Genomic DNA, 18,655 nt, shown 5'->3' with positions numbered 1-18,655 from the left:
TGTCTCCGGTTTGGGCTGCGTGCGTTTCGGTCCAGCCCCTGCCCCCTCACCTCTTTGTCTCTCCCTAGGACTCTGCCCCTCTCTGTCTCTATCCCCCTTGGTCTCTCTGACACTCCCCGCAGCCCCCGCCTCTTCCCGTAACTCTGTCTGTCAGTCTGTCTGTGTCTCGGTCCCTTCCTCCCTCCTCCAGCCCCCGCCCCCAGCCAGCCACGAAGTTTGCGAGAAGCCCGGGCCTGCGAGTGGGAACGCGGTTTTCCCAGGGACCCCCTCCTCGGCTGAGTGTAGAGTGCAGAAAGAGGGGGGCGAGGAGCTGGGGGGCTGGAAGTGGAAGTGGGGGGGGGGCCGGCTGCGTCTCCGCGGGCCCCGATAAAGTGGCCGTTCGCGGGCCGGCCGCGCTGTGATTAGAATATGAATGGGGCTCGGCGGGCGGAAGAGAAAGGCGGATTACCCGGGTGCTTTGACCATGGACAGAGGCAGCGCCGGCCCGGCCGCGGAAGGGGCGGGGCGCGCGGGAGGGGTCCCTAACTCAGGACGAGGGAGTCTCTAACCCGGGACCCCAAGCAGGGCGCGACTTCCGCGGTCCCTCCGAAAGCCCCCCAGTCGGCCCTCCTAAGTGGGACAATGTTGGGCTGGGGGGCGAGGGGCCAGCACGTGCCGAGTTAAGGTCACGGTGCGGAAGAAAAGAGGCGGCGCGGAACGCGGGCTGGAGAGTCCGGGCTTAGCGTATTTCAGAGAGCTGGGTTCGAATCCCATTCGGTAAATGCCCTACTCTTTATGGGCCTCAGTTTCCTCGTCTGTAAAATGGGGCAAAGTGTCCCCTCTCAAAGTGTGGGGTAAAATTAAACGAGGTAGTGGATGTAAAAGGGGCTGAGTATTCGCTGTTCTCTCTACTTGGAACTCTCCTTACCATCTACCTCCCCCCAACATGTGCCCGCGTGACCGGCTCTTTCCCATCACCCTGATCTCAGCTAGCGTCGCTTCCTCGGAGTGCGCCTGACCACTCTGTGTGAGGCGCTCCTCTTGCCCCGGCCGGTGCCTGGTTCATAACCCGTTTGTTCCTGCAGGAACACCGTGCACAGCCGTTTGCTCAGAGCCCAGAGCAGCGCCAGGCACATTCTTTCCGGCCGCGATGGTTGGTGAAGGGAAGGGGGGTATGAAACCAACCAAAGGCGACGGTGGTGATCACCGCACGTGGTCGTGGTGTGCGTGGTGGCAAAGACCGCGGGATTCCAAGTCAGGAGATCAGAGAGGCCGGGTTCTCCTTTCGCAGCCTCCGTTTTTCCCTGGACGAAATGGGGCGGATGATAAAAACCTCCATCAGCCAGCTGCAGGGGCCCATTGGGAGGTAGAAGACTTGGCGGGGAGCTTGACGAGGTGCCTTCCGGTGGTTGCGGGGAAGCTCGTGCTTCAGGCCCTGGGAAAATCCTTGAGGGATGCCAGGGGCCGGGTTGTCTCCAGAGGGCGGATGAGACTGTTATGGCTGTTGCTATTATTCTTATTTTAATTATTATGCACGCAAAATTGGGGCGGGGTGGGCCAGACTCGCCAGGGAGGAGTGAGGAGAAAGAACTCAGGTGGGCCGCGCAGATGAGTGCCGTGCACAGTTCAGGGCGCAGGCTAGGCTAGGTCCCTGCCCTGTGCTGTCTAACCTGGGAGGGTACTGTTTCTTAGACATGACAGTGCTGCAGCACCCAGGAGCTTAAAGAAATGAATATAAGCACTTATTCATTCATTCTTTAGTATAAATTTTTGTTGCATACCTACTATGTGCTTAGCACTATTCTAGGAGCTGAGGATACAGCAGTGAACAAAATAGACTAAAAAGAATCATGCTCTCCTGTAGTTTATGTTGGAGTGAGGTGAGACAGACAATATATAAAATATATAATTAGGTTATTTAGGATGTCTGATGATGAGTGCTATGTAGGGGGTGGGACATAAGGGAGGGCATCTCTGAGAAGGTAACATCTGAGCTTTAAAATAGTGCTATCTGCTGTTGGTGGGAATGTAAATTGGTGCAGCCACTACGGAGAACAGTATGGAGGTGCCTTAGAAAACTAAAAATAGAGTTACCATATGATCCAGCAATCCCACTCCTGGGCATATATCCAGAAAAGACGAAAACTCTAATTCGAAAAGATACATGCATCCCAATGTTTAGAGCAGCACTATTTACAATAGCCAAGACACGGAAGCAACCTAAATGTCCATCGACTGGTGAATGGATAAAGAAAATGTGGTACATATATATAGTGGAATATTACCCAGCCATAAAAAAGCATGAAATAATACCATTTGCAGCAACATGGACGGACCTAGAGATTATCACACTAAATAAAGTCAGACAAATATCATATGATATCATTTATATGTGGAATCTAAAAAAATGATACAAATGAACTTACTTACCAATCAAAAACAGAAACAGACTCACAGACATAGAAAACAAACTTATGGTTACCAAAGGGCAAAGGAGGTGAGGGATAAATTAGGAGTTTGGGATTAACAGATACACACTACTATATATAAAATAGATAAACAAAAAGGACCTACTGTATAGCACAGGGAACTATAATATTTTGTAATAACATATAATGGAAAAGAATCTGAAAAAGAATATGTTTATATATATAAACTGAATCACTTTGCTGTACACCTGAAACTAACACAGCATTGTAAATCAACTACACTTCAATAAAGAAAAATAAAATAAAACAGTGCTATCTGGGGGTCAGTGACAAGGGTGCATTCATTTGTGAAAATTCACTGAGCTCTGTATGCTTATGATTTTATGTATTTTCCTGAATGTATTTCAAACATCAATAAAATGTTTAGATTCAGTATGAACAACATCATATAGTAATAATAGCTACCATTTACTCTTTATGTATTGACTGTGATAGGTGTTTTCCACGCATTATCTCATTTGATCCTCATGATACAGCTAACATGTATTATTGTTGTCCCCACTTTGAGAGAGGAGGACAACTAGGGTGCAGTGTAGCACTCTTGCACTTCACAGGCACTGTGGACACAACACAACAGTGAGTGACCCAGCTCCTATCCTCCAAAATAAATACACAGGGGGCGGTGGAGAAAGTGTGAGTACTGTGGGAACCAAGAGCAGGGACGTGAAGCTGAGCCCAAGAGGCAGGTGTCAAGGCAGGCCTCCTCCAGGAAGTGATGACTAAGCCAGGAACTGGATTCAGCAGGCAGGGGGGCTGAGGGGTGTTACAGACATAGGAGCCTCTGTGGTATGTTTGGGGTCTGGAGCCTGGCATGGCTGCACATAGAACGGGAGGGAGGAGTAACAAGCAACTTCTTTGGGAGGTAGGTGAGGATCAGGTCATGCTAATCCCATCCTGGAAGGGATTTGAATACAGGACTACATTTGTATTTTGGAGATACCAGTGTGGCCACAGTGTGACACCAGGATGGGGGTTGGTTGCTAGAGGTGGTGGTCACTGAAGTCGGGGGGAGGAATCCTGATGGATTCCCTGAAATAGGGACATGTCAGTGGGGGCAGGAAGAAGTGACTGGGTTCAGGAGATACTGAGGAGATCACATCTATCAGCTTTGGTGTTAGCTGGATGTGCCCAGTGAGGGGCAGGGTGGAGTGATGGACAGGTTTCTGACTTGGGCTGTTGACACCATTCACAGAGACTGTCTGATGGGGGGAGGAGGGAAGATCTGGCAGCAAGGCAGAGGCGACTTGAAGTGCTTATAAAACTTCCCAATAGCCCAGTGGCAATGACTGGAAGGCAGCCCCATGAAAGCATGGAGTTGGCACTGATGCGTAGACCTTGGTGGCTTCTGAAGTCCTTGGAATGGATGAAGGAGCAGCATAGAAGAGGAGGGTGCAGGGTGAATCCCTCCCAGGTCATCCGGAATGCTCTGCCCCACCCCTGCTGTTGTCTCCATAGTGCCTTGTACTTCCCAATCCTAACACTCACCTTACTGTAATTATTTACTTGTCTGATGTTCTATTTTCTCTACAGAACTTACCACCATCTAAAACTGTTTTGTTTCCTTATTCATTGCATGCCTCTCCACTCCACAACACAAGCCTTAGGAGGGCTGGAACTTTGTCCCTCTTGCTCACTGCTGTCAACCTGTCTCTGGACAGTATTTATTGATTGCTATGAATGGCCCATCCACTGGTCTGACTGGTAGCAAGTGACACAGACCCACAAGAGCACAAGATGATGGATTTCCTCATGCAGTGAAGTCACCGGACACGAGTTTCACACTTTGCACAGCACTGAAACACTCTGGTTCTAAGTGAAAGTCAGAGCCCTGTGCCACTAACTCTAAAAGTGAAATCTGGAAGACAATATGTCCTCTATCAAAATCTCCAATTGTGGGTTTATACTGTAGAGTTGCATTATGTGTGGGTCTAGGCCTGGATCACCTTCAGCAGAGAAACCTCTGCTGAGGAAGACACAATCAGTGTTGTTCTAGGCAGAGGTTCAGAGGTGAACAGGATAGACAAGCTTCCTCCCCTCCCTTCCACCTCCTGGAGTCTCCATGCTGTTGGGAGGGCTGATGATAAACAAACAAATGTTAAACAATATTCCTGCCTTCATGGATCTTCTATTATAGTAAAGACATGAGTCCAACCTTATGTTTGTTAATGACTCATTTGTTAATTACATAGTTATTTACTTCAACAAACTTTGCTGGAGCACCTTCAATGCACCTCTGCAAGGTGTGGGGATAAATCGTCCAATAAGACTGTGTTTACCTTACATTGTCTTGTTTCAGTGAAGGTGACTCAGGAAGAACTATAAAACACCTGGATAAGTAATCTACAAGTAGGGTGCCTGGAGCTGCTGTGGCAGGAAGGGATCCCCCCCACCACCCCCGCTCTCTCTGGAACCACCTGAAGGCTGAATTGATTTCTGCCCACAGTTGTCACTGATATCCAGAAAATGCTCAGTTAAAACCAAAGAAGGCAGAAAAAGAAGTTTCTGGCAATGAATAGAAAATGGTCGCAAACATGTAATTATAAAGACAAAATGCATGGCTCAGTTGGAAAGCTACAAAATGCTTTGACATGGTTGGAGGGCAGTATGTGCCCAGGAAAGTAGGCTAGAAAGGTAGATAGAAATGTGAACGACAAAGGTAGGCAAAAAAAGGGTCCTGTGTGCCAATCTAAGGAGCTTAGACTTGAACCTGTGGAGGATGATGCAGCATGGACAATTATCATCAAGTAAGGGACATAATCAGATCTGCATTAGAGAAAGATCATCAGACACTGGCATAAAGGCAGAGAATGTTTTTAAAGAGAGGGAAACTAGAGACAGGAGACCACCATTTAAAAAGCTTCCCAAATGCTCTAAATACTATTTCCCATTGAAGGAGTCAGAGTGTTGGAGAAATGGCTGATTCCACGTCTGGGGCAAGAAATGTAAACGATGAGCCTGGATCACTTGGTCATGCCAACGAGAAAGGAAGCTGTGAAAAACTTCAAGATCATTGAAGGGAGCTTCAAGATGTGACAATTTTAGAATTGGAAATAATAACTTAACGGGTTGAAGCACATCAAATGTGTTAATGCTATGAGGTCATAATACTACTACAATAAAATACCCAAAGAGGTTCACCTTTGGAGGAATCTAGGTAACAGAATTATTAGCTTAAAAACTAGTAAGTGAAGGGGGAAAGTCAAACATTTATCCTGCCTTTCCTATATGAACTCTATCTCACAGCAACAAAAATAGTTGATGGAAGTTTTTCAAATTGAGAATTCCAGCTAATATATGCAGAAGGAATGACAATTAAACATTACAGTTTTTCAATCCCTAAGGAAAAATAACAGCTCAATTGTTACTTTCTCTAGGAAGCTTTTCCTGACCGTATTATGCAAAGTTAAGTGTTTCCTCCTGGCTATTACCCCAGCATTTGTTCATAGCCCTATTATATTACTTATCATGTTGCCATAATTAATAGCTTTTATGTCTGTCTCTTGCGCTTGGCCCTAAGTCCCTGAAGGATAGGACCCAGCTCTTTACAGTTGTGTGCATGTGTGTGTGATAGTGTCAGAATATCAATATTATTATTAACAATGTGATTACTGAAAGTCATTTAAGATCTTTTTCTTTTGGTGCATTTTGTCATTAGGGTATATTTTCCAAGGACCGTACAAATACTTGTTTTAAAGTCCCATGGGGAAAATATCTGTGTAGATAAGTTATCAACTTTATTCATTTGTTATAGCTTCTTGGACAATTTATCTTTTTATTATTATGTCGTGCCCCTCTGATAATTTCCCTAATTCTGAATTCTGCTTTGTCTGAAATTAGTAGAGTTATTCCAGCTTTCTTTTGATTAGTGTTAGCACAGGACATATATCTTTCTCTATCCCTCTACTTTTTACCTATCAGAATGTTTATATTTAAATTGTGTTTTTGTAGACAACACATAGTTGAGTCTTCTGTTTTTAATCTACCATGACAATCTCTGTTTTTTAATTGGTATATTTAAATATTCATATTTAAAGTGATTATTGATATATTTGGGTTAGTGTCAACCAAACATTAATATGTTTGTAACCATTTTCTCTTCATTGCCAGAAACTTCTTTTTCTGCCTTCCTAGGGTTTAAGTTTTAATTGAGCACTTTATCTCCTCTCCTAGTAAATTATACTTAAAATTTTTTTTTAGTAATTTCCCTAGAGTTTTCAATATACATTTCTAACTAATCTAAATCCACCTTCAAATGACACTATTCTGCTTCACATGTAGTGCAGGTACCTTATAACAGAGTAGTCTCAATTCCTCCTGCCTGTCCCTTATGACATTGCTGTCATTTATTTTGCTTATCCATATGCTATAATCACCGATTACGTTGTTACTATTATTCCTTTAAATAACAATAAGTTTTAATTTTTTTATTGATCTTATTGGATCAATTAAGAATAAGAAAAATAAGAGATTTTATTTTACCTTTATCTCTTCCTCCTCCAATGCTCTTACATTCCTTACACAGACCTGAGTTTCTGATTTTTTTCCTTCTCTGAAGAACTTCCTTTAACATTTATTGCAAGAAAGGTCTGGTGGCAATGTTTCCTCAGTTTTTGTTTGTTAGACAATGTCTTTCTCTCTTCTTCACTTTGAAGGATAATTTTGTTGGATACAGAATTCCAAGTTGGGGTTCTTTAAAAAAGAAAAAAAACTTCAAATATATCACTCTATTCTCTTATTTGCATGGTATCTGATGAGAAGTCCATTGTAATTCTCACCCTTGTTCCTCTCTAGGTAAGGTGTTTTTCCCTTTGGCTTTTTTCAAGGCTTTGCCCTTGTCTCTGGTTTTCTGCATTTTGAGTAGGATATGCCTAGGTGTAGGGTAATTTTGTTTGTTTGTTTTGTTTTGTTTTGAATTCTGCTTGGTGTTTTCTGAGCTTCCTGGGTCTGTCATTAATTTTGGAAAGTTCTTGGCCATTGTTACTTTAGATATTTCTTTTCCTTTCTTCTATCTTCTTCTGATATTCCAACAACATGTATATTACATATTTTGAAATTGTCCAACAGTTCTTGGACATTCTGTTCCATTTTTTTCATTTTTTTTTCTCTCTGCATTTCAGTTTGGGAAGTTTCTATTGGCCTGTCTTCAAGGTCACTGATTCTCTCCTCAACTGTGTCAAGTCTATTAATGAGCCATCAAAAGTATCCTTCATTTCTATTACACTGTTTTTGATTTCTAGCATTTCCTTTAGATCCTTTATTTGAATTTCCATCTCTCTGCATAAATTACCCGCCTTATTCTTAATGTTGTTTACTTTTCCACTAGAGCCTTTAACATATTAATCAGTTATTTTAAACTAAATGTCTGGTAATTCCAACGTCTGCGTCATACCCAAGTCTGGTTCTGATGTCTGCTGGATCTCTTCCGACTGATTTTTCTTGCCTTTTGGCATGTCCTGTAATTTTTTGTTGAAAACTGGGTACATTGCATTGGGTAATAGGAACTGAGCCTTTAGTGTGAGGATTTATATTAATCTGGTGAGGATTTGCGCTGTATTTGATGTTTGCTGTAGCTGTAGTTGTCAGAGGCTTCAGTGTCCCTCAGTGTCCTTGTTTTTGTCTCCCCTTTCGACTTCAGGATTCCCTTAACTACTCCTTCTCATGCATGGTCTGCATCTTGCAGCTCTTTCAGTGGATCCATTATTATCCTGGACCCCTGTTGTTGTGGTAGTAAGGTGTGAGTTAGGGGGAGCATTCCCTAATATTCCAAATAAATCTCAGTCTTTTAGTGGGCCTGTGTCTCTGGACTGTAATGTTCACAAGTGTTTATTCTTCTATAGTAACTTTCTTACCTCCCCTCCCCTTAGACAAGACAAGAAAGCTAGAGGGGCTGGAGTGGGAACAATGCCCTTCTCCCAGGGCTCTGGAACAAGGTGCTGGTAGTCTTTTGCCCTGGAGAGTAGGCATTTATTATGGAATAAACTCTGGGCATATTTCACAATTATTATTCTTTCCTTCCCCCTGCCAGAGCTATGAGGGTTTTTTCAGCTCTTTATCCTGAGACCCTGGTGTAGTTATTGAAGATAAAGCCCATGAAGCTTGGGGGTTCCCTTAAGACTGAGATCCCCAGGGGCTGTCACTCATACTAGTCCACACTTAGTCTCCAACAATTCATGAACATTACCATTTAAATGCCAATCAGTTCATGACTCCAGTGGCTTTTGCTCCAGGTAAGTAGATCTCATTATGATGCTCTAGATCCTCATCTCTCTCCATAGTTTGGGCTGGTACTTTGCCCTGCAACCTCAGTTCTCTAATGGGTCCAAAAAGTCATTACTTTTGTTTGTCCAGCCTTTACTTGTTGTAAGGATGGGACTGATGACTTCCAAGCTCTTTACATGAGAGCTGAAACTGGAAGTTTATTCATTTGTTTCATTTAGATTTTTCTTTCCACTTTGATTTCTTTTAAAAAACACATGTAAGTCATTTGCATGTTTCCAAAGCCAAATATGCAGATCAAATCGGCAAAACAAGGTATATTAATAAAGATTTCCTATTCTATCCGTATCTATTCTGTATTCTCTTTCCTCTATAGTAACTTTTTTTTTAAACTTTTTGTTTATCGTCCCATCATTGTTATTTTAAAATTAATGCCCTACATGATATGATGAAGAAGGTTCTTGGACCCATTTTAAGAAACACTGTCTTAGGGAGATGTCTTATGAGGGAGTCAATAAATGTGCATTTGCAAAAAGGAGTTCAGAGAGGGGAAAGAAAGACAGAATGAAGAAGGAAGGAAGGAGGGAGGAAAGGAAAGGAAAGGAGAAAGGAATGAACTGCCAATTAAGAGAATTACAAGATAAATAACCCCTTGCCAAGACTGGAAGGAGGAAAGAGAATATCTCTCTTCTTTTGTCCTTTCTTAAGAGTAGGAAAACTTTCTAAAATGCTTTTTTGAAGAGTTTTCTTCCTGTCCCATGGAACAATTGACTTGCCTGTCCATTCGTTTACCAATAATAGACAAAGGGCAAATAAATACCATGATAGGCTAAGATGAACCAAAACTCTCCCCTGGGGCTGGAAAGGGGTCCATCTTCCTCTGAAATACACAGACACCAGGTATCTGAACCAAATCTGTGTTCAGTTACCAAGGAAGAAGGAGAGGAATGGGTAGGCAGTCAGTAGTGTCTGCCATACCATTTAAAAGAAGATCAGCCTTGCATAACTTCATGCTGTGTAGTGGGAAGGGCCCTCTGCTCAACTAACAAAACGTACATCTTGTCCATGAATACCTTCGCTCCAGGTCCTTGCCTTGCTGGAGCACATGACCTCCAACACTCTCCCATTTGATTCCCATCAACAGTTCACTCATGAGAAAAAATATTAACGGAGAATGGCACAAAGCTTTGCACTCCACCCATTCCTCGAGATGGAATCTTCAAAACTCGCTTCCTTGGTTTGGTTTGACAAGTGCAGAGAAGACCCATGTCCCCAGTCCTGCAAAAATCTCTCTTCCCGTTGTTGTTCATGAGAACTGATTAACCACAGTGAAATGCTTGACTCTTAGTAGCTGCTGCTCCTACATATAGTAGACAGATCATGCTCAGGGACTATGTGAAGCTTTTTTTTTATTTTTGCAGTACGTGGGCCTCTCACTGTTGTGACCTCTCCCATTGCAGAGCATAGGCTCAGCGAGCCCGCTCCGCAGCATGTGGGATCTTCCCTGACCGGGGCACGAACCCATGTCCCCTGCATCGGCAGGCAGACTCTCAACCACTGCGCCACCAGGGAAGCCCTATGTGAAGCTTTAAAAATGCTTAAATGACTGGGAGAAAATAATTTACACACAAATGCAATTCCAAAAGAAATTCCAGTGTGATTTTAATTCATGTGGAAATGTAAATTTATCTTTTTAAAAATTATTTTTGCCTTTGCGAAATAACAAAAGTAATATGTTTGCTACAAAATCTCAAATTATATATGAGCATGTATTAAAAATGAATAAGCTCCCTTCCCCCTATAATCCTATTGTGGTAACATGTATTAATAGTTTAGTGTATGTGGTTCTACATCTTTCTCCGTGCTCAAACATAAACAAATTAACTGGATGAGAATATTTCACAGTGTAGTTGTACCATAATTTCTCCAATGTTTACTTTATTGAAGGTTTTCTGGAAGGGCAGCTTCCAGATCTGGGTATTTTTTTGTTATTTTTTCCCATTATGAATAATGTTACAATAGACCATCCTTGCACATATGTTCTTAAGTACTGGTGTTTTCTTTGCATTTTTTTTTTTTTTTTAACCGGTATACGGGCCTCTCACTGTTGTGGCCTCTCCTGTTGTGGAGCAGAGGCTCCGGACGCGCAGGCTCAGCAGCCATGGCTCACGGGCCCAGTCGCTCCGCGGCATGTGGGATCTTCCTGGACTGGGGCACGAACCCGTGTCCCTTGCATCGGCAGGCGGACTCTCAACCACTGCGCCACCAGGGAAGCCCAGTACTGGTGTTTTTATCTCTATCAAATGGATTGCCATGAAGGGGAATGCTGGGTCATTTAATACTTGAATGACATGGATGGACTGCTTTCCTCAAAAGTTTAACAGTTCACACTTCCACCAGCAATATATGAAAGTGCATGCGTGACCTTGCTTGTGCTAAATGTTATTATTTTTTAAAACTTTTAGCCAAATGTGGAGTAAAAATGGTGAATAATTGCTGTTTTAACTAGTAAGGTTCAGCACCTTTTCTTGTTTTTATTAGATTGTAGCATTTTGTCCTTTGTGGATTGCTTATTTCTATCCTATGTTAAGCAACCTTTAAAATCCCCACCTCTGGTATTCAGACACTCATGTAATTCTCTCTCTTTGAGTGTGAGCTGGACCTACTGACTCACTTCTAATGAACAGAATTCGGCAAAAATGATGGGATATCACTACCAATTTTTTTTCCACACTATGGTTTATGCTTTGAGGATCTTATTTAAGAAAGCTTCCTTTCTCCAAAATTACAAAGTTACTATTTTTCTTTCATTACTTTAACCTTTTTACCATTCCATCTAAACATTTAATCCAACTTCAGTTCATCTTTTATACATATATATATATATATATATATATATATATATATTCTTTCAATATAGTTAACCATTTTTTTCCCACCAAACTATTGTCTTAGTCAGCTCAGGCTGCCATAACAGAATACCACAGACTGGGTGGTTTAAACAACAGAATTTTATTTTGTCACAGTTCTGGGGCTATGAGTCCAAGATCAAGGTTCTGGTCTATTTGATTTCATGGGACAGTTGTCTTTCTGGCCTGCAGACGGCCACCTTCTCTCTGTGTCCTCACGTGGCCTTTGGTGTGTGCGCCTAGAGATGGAGAGATCTTTCTCTCTTCCTCTTCTTATAAGGCCACCAATCCTATAGGATTAGGGCCCCACACTTAAAACCTCATTTAATGTCAATTTCCTCCTAAAGGCCCTATCTGCAAATACAGTCACATTGAGGGTTAGAGCCATGACACATGAATTTGTAGGGGGTGCAGAGCATACAACTCAGTCCACAGCAACCAACTATTAATCCATACTCTCCCCACTGGTTTTTGGTACCATTGCAATCATATTCTAGTTTCCTGTACGGGTACTCTCTAGTCTTTTCCTTTCATCTCTTTGCCTATTTCTGATCTGGTGCTACTCTATTTTAATTACTATGGCTTTATAACATTTCTTTATGTCTGGTAGGCAAGTTCTCCCTTCTCTTCTTTTTCAAAATTAGTTTAGCTACTCATGAACTAATTTTTCCGTATATATTTTAGAATAAATTTGTCAGCTTTATTAAAAATCCTTGAGGAATTTTAATTGGACTTGAATTAAAATCATTTTGAGTTGAATCAGCATGTTAGTCATTCCATATATGAATATAGAATAATCTCTCCATTTATTCGAAAAATCTGTGTGCCCTTTAATTGAGTTCCTTGGTAAAAGTCCTTGCCTTCGTTTGATTTATTCCAGGACACTTTATGGTTGACTTGCTATTGTGCGTGACATCTCGTTTGTTACATTTCATAAGTGGTTATTGCTGGTGTGGAGGAACACTATTGGATTATTTTCTCATAACCTTATTTAGGCACGTGACAGTCATGGAGATAAGCCACCCGGATTTCCCTCAAGAGAACCTGCTGCAGAGAGCAGGGCTGATGGACAGGGTTGAATCCACCATCGCCTTCTTGCCTGCTGAGGCCACACTTCAGTCACTGGGCACAGCAGGGGGAATAGGGCTGCTTGTTTTTGCAGGATGCAGACTTTGGCTTGAGGTCTCCCTCTTCCCCTAGCTGAAACATTCTAGAACCATGTCAAAGTCTGGGAGTCTTTCTGCCCAGTCTGCCTTTCCCCTCTCCTTTCACAGGGATCAGATGTGCACTGCAGTGTGAAGATTCTCCCCATTTTTTTCCATTCTGTTCCCTTTACTCTTTACGGGCATTTCTCCCCAGTAAATGTCTTGCGTGTCTAATCGTGTTTTGGCTCCTGCTTCTTGGAGCACCTGAGCTGAGACAAGGAATAATTTACATACAGTAAAATGCACAGACCTTGTTTTCTGTTCCATAAGTATGACAAATGCTTACACCTGTGTATCTCACACTACCAACTATACTTGTTGACCTAGTTATTTCTTTCAATGGTCATTAAATATATATATATGTATATATATTTCAGAGGATTCTTAGGTGAATATATATATTTCAGAGAATTCTTGGGTGAATATATATATTTCAGAGAATTCTTAGGTGAATATATATGTGATCACTGTCCATTGAAATATGTTTTACAAATATATAGCATCCTTCTTTGTCATTTGGTTCTGATGATGAAATTGCTATATTAAAAAATTCATAGTTCTCTAATTTGTCTTTCTTCATCCCTATATTTTTAATCCTTTTGTATCCTTTTGCTTTAAGTGTTTCTCTTGTAAATAATATTACACATTAATCCTCTCTGTGTTTTTATATTTTATACTGTTTTATCTATTTCTACTTATTGCAATTACTCTTATATTTAAATTTCTTTAAAAATAATATCAGCCTTCTTCTCATGTATTCTATTCATCACATCTTCTTTTTGTTTTTGTCATCCTTGTCACTTGCCATTACAAAGTGTAAAACTAAACCAAGTTTTATTTTAGTAGTTATGAGCAACAACCAGAAGAATAAAATTGAATGTATAATTTTAAGTAAAAGAAATTTCAGTCTAGCTGATCAATTTTAGTTACTGATTGCCATGCATGTAAAGTTTTGTTTGCTTATTTCATTGTAATGATTGCTGAGTTTTACAACAGTGAAATTCACCAAGTTATTTATCTACCTTTCCAGTTTTGGTCACGTCCCCTTGGTGTTTTTTTGCTTATTGCTAGAGCACTTCTTCTCAGAAGGTTTTCAAAGGGGGTCTTCGTATGGTAAAAATAATTATTTTGACATCATATTTAAATGGTAGTTTAGCTGGATTTGGAATTTAGGTCCCAGGTTTTTTTACTTCAACACCTGAAGTATTGCTCTGCGATCTCCTTGCAGATGTTGCTTCTGAAAAATATGATGTTGGTCTGATTCTTGTTCTTTGGAGGCAATTTGCTTTGTATCTAGAACTGCTTAGACTTTTCCCTTCATCTTCAATGCACGTAAATGATACAAAAATATATCTAGGCATGTTTTTCCTCATTGATCATATTTGTCTAAGTTCCTATATTTGTACTTTGAGGTTTTAAAACTTTCTCTAACCTGAGAAATCTTCTGTTACTATATCTTTAAATGTTCCACTATCTCTATTTTTCCTCTTCTTCTGGGACTTCTATTATTGGAATGTTGATCCTTATATTTTTATTTACTGTGTCCCTTCACTTTTCCTTTTAATATTTCAACTATATAACCCATCCTGATGTTTTCTGGAACTAATCCTCCACTTCATTTATTTATTCTACATTTATTCTGCTATTCCATCTACTATTCAATAGTCAACCTATTGAATTTCTGGTTTCAGTTTTTTTTTTCATACCCAGAAATTCTTGGGTCTCCTTTATGCCTTTGGCATTATAGCAGTATCCTTTCTTATATCTTTAATATACTTGAGTTTTCCATTTGTTGTTTTTCTCTTACCCCAGTGGCTCTCCCAACAAGCCTAATTATTTTTTCCTATGAGTTCATACTCAGGGCTATCACATTGCAATGCAGGGGTCCTATACCCATTCTCCTAAAATAGAGGTCTCAACCAGGGGTGATTTTGCTCCAACGGGAGACATTTAGAAGTTTCTGGAGACATTTTGGGTTGCCACAATCTGGGCGAGGGGCAGTAATAGAGTATTGCTACTGGCTTTTAGTGGGTAGAGGTCAGGGATGCTCCTAAAAACCCTACAGTGTACAGGACATCCTCTACCAACAATAATTTATCTGCCCCAAATTTCAATAGAGCCAAGACTGAGAAATCCAATCCTAGAAGTACTGACATCTGAGCTGGTGAGGAGGACCAAAGCATAAGCCCTACTTTCTACCTTTCCTGGTAAGTTTACATAGGGGTTGCAGAGAGAGAATGAGAACACACCTCAGGACTTCACGGTTTAGACTTCCATCCTGGACCTGCTATTTTTCAAACGTTGTCTGTGAAGCAGCAGTCACCATAACGCAGGGTGGGGCAAGCAAGGAATGCTAAGGGGATGGCGAGTCTGCTTGCACCCATTATTAACCAGCTCTTAACAACCCAACTTGGCTAGTGTGCCTGCTCTGATGTTACACTGGTAGTCCTGACAGTCCATGGCTGGCTGCTGTTTTTTCTGCTTCACCATGGCATGGAGATGAGCAAAGTCTGCCCAGGACAATGTTAAAGAGCAAAAGGCATATCTCAAAGTCTCCGCAACCCACCTGACCTGGTTTTCATCCATGGGGTTCAGCCGTGTTTGGCTCTGGGCTTCTACTTCTCCCCCACACCAGGACCTAAACACCTCCTGTTGCACAGAGTTTTCTCATGCATTTATGTCAGTTTCACATAACTTCCTTCTGGCTTTTGTGGCATTTATGAAGTAGGATTTGGAGGAAGGAATTAGTGAGATTAAGCTGACCCTTCATGTTGTCAGGAACTGGAACTCCAAAATTATGTAGATTTTAAAACTGTATACACATATATTTGATAAAACAAAAATTAATTTAAAAATAAATGGAAGAACAAGCAAACTGAAAAAACTGAGGGGATGTGCAGATGTTATCATTTGAATGGTGCCTGAGAATGAGTCAATACAGTTAGAATTAGGTTCAGCTTGAACAGAGACCCAAAATAAGAGTGGCTTATTCAAGATAGAAGCTATATTTCTTACATGAAGTAGAGATACTTCAAGTTATTTTCTCTTGCATGACCTACATTCCTAAGATTACCTCATAGTCCAGTATGATTGCTTCAGCTCTATTTATCATGTATATATTCCTATATACATGAAGGAGAAAGGGAAAAAAAGAGGCAAAGAATGTATGATAACCATATTTTAAGGAAAGTATTTTCATTTTCTACTGAAGCATAACAAGCCACCCCAAAACTTAATGGCTTAACACAGTAATAATTTATTAAACATCATGATTCTGTGAGTAGAATGCACAGTTCTTCTGCTTCACTTGGTGTTGGCCAGCATTCTGGGACAAATGATAGGTCCAAGATGTCCTCAACCACAAGGCTGGAAAGTTGGCAGTGGCTATTAGCTAGGAGCTTGCAGGGGCCATTGCCTGAAGCCTCCGTTCTCTTTCATGAGGATTTTTCCTCACAGCTGCTTGGGCTCCTCATAGCATGGAAGTGCATTCAAAAAATCATTCCAAGCATGGGTGTCCCAAGAGGAAGAAAGTGAAAGTCCCAATCCTCTTGAAGCCTAAGCTTGGACTTCCCTGAATGTCCTTCCTCTGCATTCTAGTGGTCAAAGCTGTCACAGGACAAGCCCAAAGAAGGGGTGATAGTGGACACACTCCACCTCTTGATGTGAAGAGTGGTGTGTACAGGAGGGGAAGAATTGTTGGGGGCCATCTCTGGAGGCTAACGACCACGGAAGTTTCCTGGAAGTTGTCATATGCCTCTGCTTACCGCCTATCATCCAGAACTAAGTCACATGACCATTCTTAGCTACAAGGGAGGCTTGAAACTATCATTTTCAAACTGAGCATCAATGTAGCTGTATTAAAAACTGAGGGTTAAACTTCTATGGAAGAATGAGGACTCTAACAGAGAGTTGAAATGAGTCATCAAAACACGAGTAGCCTGAAGTGGTTATCAGGAACCAGGATACAAAATCAAGGGGCAGAAGAGCCAGGGAAACCGGGAAAAAGAATGGCAAGTGAAGTGGGAAGGCAAAACAGTTCATTGCAAGAATATGGTTTAGAAGATCTAATGACAAAAGATACTCTTAGAACTTATATTTTATTCATTAGTTTATCCTTTGATTGTCAAATATTTATTTATTCCCTACTACAGACCAGGCTAAGTGTTAGGAATATAATATGAATAAGATGTTGCTCCTAAACTCAGGGAGAGACGCAAGATAAAGGCAAAAGTAAAAGACAAGTCTATCACGGCTCTTCCTCTATTACCTCCCAATTTAGGGGACCCTTCAATACCATCACATAAGGGTAGAAGCAATAAAAGCCACCTTCTCCAAGGACCTTTATTCAGAAGAGCAGTAAGCATTTTCATATTTGCTAGAGTTTTCTAGACCCCACCTTGAATTCCATATTCCCAAAATAGCCATTCCTGGGTTTCCAAACTAGGTTAAGCCCCAGTTGTAGACAACTGTAGGTTCTGCCTGCTCAGCATCTATCTGTTCACACTCATTCTATTGAAAACAGCTCTGTTTTTTCTTTGATACCATCTGCTTCAGTCTATGTGGTTGAACTATATGGAATTGACCCCTTTCCCAGTGCCAGGGTGTGGGCATGTGGTCCAAACATAGCCAGGGCTTTTGTTAGAATTCTTGCAAACAAGGGTTTAAACTGGAAGGATGAAATTCTGGATCTGCTGAAGGCCACCTGAGAAGGGAGTTTGCCTGAGACTGAATCCCACCTAGATGGAAGCTGAGCCAAGAAATGAAGGGAGAGAGAGTCCCAGTGATGCCTTTTGAGTGGATCCAGTGATGCCCGACGTTCAATCTTCTTTTGGACTTTTCAGATATGTGAGCCAATAGGTTCACCTTTTTGCTTAAGGCAGTTTGAATTTGGTTTCTGCTACTTGCAACCAAAAGGCCCCACATAAATAATTTCTTACGTCATAGACTTTTATCATCCCCAGTTCTCCTTTGAGACACTCAGTCAATGTCTTAATTACTATTTCAATGTTGATCTCCCTTATGGGTCCTTCTCCTCTGTCCATGTGCTCACTGAGTGGAATGGTGGATAGGATGGCCCACACGATAGATGCGGTGTCTTCCAGCTTGCCTCCCTCTTCCTCAACACAGGGCTGAATCCTCAAGTTAAATATAAGTGTGTGCTGCCTCCATTGCACCGCCCTTCTCTCTGGCAATGGTAGATGACTGGTAATGCCGCCTCTCAGAACTCCACTAGGGTAAAAATATCTCAGCCATGCTCAGTCACCTAGGAAAGTGTGTGTCTCATAATAAATGCTCAGTAAATATTAGTGATATTAATGATAATGATTAAAATCAAAATTAATAATTTAGAAGTATAATTTAAATTACTATGCTCCTTTCTTTTCCATTAAACAATGTATGTTGGAGTTCACGACATAGTACATGTATATGGAGTTGGCTTTGTCTTTAAAATTTTTTTATGATATTTCTTCATATGGATGTTCCATAATTTAATCAGTTCCATCTTTGTTGATATTATATTGTTTCTAATCTTTTTTCTAGTATCAATAATGCTGCAGTGAATTTCTTTGTACATTCACTTTGCCTATATATGCTAGTATACGTAGGGTATACTACTAGAAATAGAATTGCTGGATCAAAGAGAACAAGCAGCTTATCAAGTTCCATGAACAACCTGTTGGAACTGTGATTGGAATTTCATAGATCATTTTGGGGAGAACTGGCATCTTTATATTGTTATCTTCCTGTTCATGAACATAATAGATTTCTTTATTTTGATCTTTACTGTCTCTTAATTGTTATAGAAGAATAAAAGGTCCAAAGAAGTCAATACCTTCTAGAGAAAAAAGTAGGGAGG

General features: G+C 41.1%; 1 protein-coding gene across 1 annotated transcript in view; it reads right to left on the bottom strand.

Moving 5' to 3' along the window:
- Positions 1-7,018: 7,018 nt before the first annotated feature.
- Positions 7,019-18,655, bottom strand: part of POLR3B (RNA polymerase III subunit B) — a 158,621-nt gene continuing 146,984 nt past the window's right edge. The window contains exon 29 of the mRNA XM_067697835.1: positions 7,019-7,157. Within this exon, the coding sequence (XP_067553936.1) occupies position 7,157 (1 nt within the window). The 3' untranslated portion in view covers positions 7,019-7,156. The remainder of the gene's footprint in view (positions 7,158-18,655) is intronic.

Source organism: Pseudorca crassidens, chromosome 11, assembly GCF_039906515.1.
Source record: "Pseudorca crassidens isolate mPseCra1 chromosome 11, mPseCra1.hap1, whole genome shotgun sequence".
Classification (NCBI taxonomy): domain Eukaryota; kingdom Metazoa; phylum Chordata; class Mammalia; order Artiodactyla; family Delphinidae; genus Pseudorca; species Pseudorca crassidens.
The sequence above is the reverse complement of the archived record's forward strand: the minus strand, read 5'-3'. Positions and strand labels throughout refer to the sequence as shown.